Here is a 2,909-nt window from a genome sequence, read left to right as displayed (position 1 = left end):
TATATATATATATACATATATTATACCCATATTTACATAAATATCCCTGCCCGTGGTTCACCAGACATCAGCCTCAGGAAAAAGGTGTGAAGAAGGGCCATATATAGAAGTGTCTAGAATATTTCCAATCACAATCAGAGCCAAATAATTGTCCCTCTTTTAATTGGACTCCTTATGTCCCTGGTTGGTTGCCAGGTTGATGTATATGCCCCCTCCCCCTAATCTCACCCCCAAAGAAGGGACTCCATGAGTGCACAAAGGGCCCTTGCTCTCTGGAGGCAGCTCTAATTTTTTCAGAATGGGGAAGGGTCACAAAGATCCAGCCACAGTACTGTGTATTGATCTCTTCTGCCCTCTTTCCCTATTGATTGTCCTCCTCATGGAATATGTGTGTGTATGCACGTAAACACAACCATGAGCATCCTCCCATTCCTCAGTCTCAGGGTACCTCTCCCATCCTGGTCTGGCTTCATGGAAACTCACTCAGTCCTCTGTGGGGAGTCTTCTGACCCTGGGTGGGAGCTAGCAGCTGGGGAGGGGGGGCTATCATGGTGTTACATGCCCAGGAGGAAGAGGAAGATCGCGATGAAAGTGGTTGTGAAGAAGAAGAGGGACGGGAAGATGAAGATGAAGATTCGGGCAGTGAAGAAAGCGTGGTAGACTCAGACTCAGATCCTGAAGAGAAGGGTTAGTTGACCCCCAGGGCTGGGAATGGGAAGGTCTGTGGGAAGATTGAAGAGATAGCTTTAGGACTGGAAGGGCCCAAAGAGGCCATTGGTGAGAAATGGTCATGCCAGGAAGGGAAGCTCAGCCTTCCAGCCTTCCAAGCCATGAAATCAAAGACTAAAGAGCCCCTTATTCTACCCAGGAACTCTTCTTTCTCAACAAGAAGAAATCAAGTAGGGGACAAGTAGGTGACTCAGTCAAGTCCAGAGATGGAAAGTCCTAAGTTCAAATATGGCTTCAGACACTTCCTAGCTGTATGACCCTGGGCAAGTCACTTCACTCCAGGTGCCCAGCCTTCTGCCTTAGAACCAATAGTTAGTATTCATCTAAGATGGAAGGTGAGGGCTTTAAAAAAAAAAAAGGAAATCAGATTGAGAGTCATACCTGGTCTTGCCAATGAGAACCCCATAGTCAGGAAACATATATTGAGCATCTACTATGTGCCAAGAGGGGAAGAGAGCATCACTACATTATGATGGGCTTTGAATGCCAAACAGGATTTTGGATTTGATCCTGGAAGTAATAGGGAACCACTGGAGTTTGTTGAGTTAGAGTATTACAAGACCAGACCTAAGAGTCAGGAAAAGCACTTTGGTGACTGAATAGAGGGGAGGGAGGGGGGAGACTTGTGGTAGGTGGAGCTAGCTACCAAGCAGGATTATAGATCATAAACTTAATTCTAGAAGGGCCCATCAAGTCCAACTCCCTCCTTTTTTTAAACTATTATCTTCCATTTTAGAATCAATATTGTGTATTGGCATAAAGGCAAAAGAGCAGTAAGGGCTAGGCAATGAGGGTTAAATGAGTTGCCCAGGGTCGCCCAGCTAGGAAATATCTGTGGTCACATCTGAACCCAGAACCCCCTCTCTCTAAGCCTGGCTCTCAATCCACTGAGTCACCTAACTACTCTCAGGTCCTACATTTCTAATAATAATAGCTAGCATTCATATAGTACCTTTAGGGTTTGCAAAGCTCTTTATAGATATCTCATTTCATCCTTGCAACAACCCTGGGAGGTGTAGGTACTATTATTATCCCCATTTTACAGCTGAAGAAACTAAGGCAGACAGCTAGGGAGTGTCTGAGGGCAGATGTGAGCCCAAGTTTGCCGGAGTCCTGCGTCAAGACCTTTATCCAATGTTGCTGCCTTCTCTTATGCCTCTCTCTCTCTCTCCCCTCCCCAAATTCCCATCTCCTCCACACACAGAGGTGAACTTCCAAGCTGACCTGGCCGACTTGACCTGTGAGATCGAGATCAAGCAGAAGCTGATCGATGAGCTGGAGAACAGCCAGCGCCGACTGCAGACTCTGAAGCACCAGTATGAGGAGAAGCTGATCCTGCTACAGAACAAGATCCGGGACACCCAGCTCGAGCGGGACCGAGTGCTCCAGAACCTCAGTATGTACACACACCCCTACGGTTTCATACACACGCACACACTGTCCCTACCCAGACAACACACACACACACATTTACAGTAGACATTTATGTACAACTATGCACATACAATAAACATGTACTTACCCACACACACACACTGCTACATATCCGAACCTGCCCACCTGCCTGAGACCCTGGCACTGCCCTCTAGAAGAGCCCCATCCCTCAGGAGCTTTACCTAGAGAGCTGCCCCCCTGGAACTGGCCCGTTCTCCTTGTCGGAGTCCCCTGCTACTACTCTGCCTTCGGTCCTTCTTCCCGGTCCTCCCACCTGGAGCCGGCCAGAATCTCTATGTGCTGGGGGCTGTGCAGGGTATTCTCATCATGCCAGTGTAGACTTAGCACAGTGCCAGGCACACAATGGGTACTAATAAATATTTATTGATTATCGATTTAAAAAAAAACTCTTACTTTAGATCAATACTAAGTATCAGTTCCAAGGCAGAAGAGTTAGTTAGTAAGGACTAGGCAAATGGGGGTTAAGTGACTTGCCCAGGGTCACACATCTAGGAAGTACCTGAGGCCACATTTGAACCCAGGACCTCCCATCTCCAGAACTGGCTCTCTTATCCACTGACTCACCTTGCTGCCCCTTCATAATTGGTTGATTGATGTGCAACCGGCAGACTTGTCCAGCCCTGTAACTTCCATTCCAAATAAGTGGAGTCATATCTTCAGGCTTCCGGGTCCTATAAAACATCTTTTGGTTCGTTTTCTTTGGCTTCCCTATATATATATATATA

The 2,909-nt window shown here is 47.0% G+C and overlaps 1 protein-coding gene across 1 annotated transcript; it reads left to right on the top strand.

Annotated features, from left to right (window-relative positions):
* Positions 1-532: 532 nt before the first annotated feature.
* On the top strand, positions 533-2,125 carry LOC123256722 (kinesin-like protein KIF21B; the record flags this gene model as incomplete). Its single annotated transcript, XM_044685291.1, has 2 exons — positions 533-687; positions 1,934-2,125. Coding segments are annotated over exons 1-2 (331 nt in total), but the record flags the coding sequence as incomplete, so codon positions are not given.
* Between the last annotated feature and the right edge of the window lie 784 nt (positions 2,126-2,909).

This window comes from Gracilinanus agilis, unplaced genomic scaffold (assembly GCF_016433145.1).
Source record: "Gracilinanus agilis isolate LMUSP501 unplaced genomic scaffold, AgileGrace unplaced_scaffold953, whole genome shotgun sequence".
Lineage (NCBI taxonomy): Eukaryota > Metazoa > Chordata > Mammalia > Didelphimorphia > Didelphidae > Gracilinanus > Gracilinanus agilis.
This window is presented reverse-complemented; position numbering and strand designations above follow the sequence as displayed.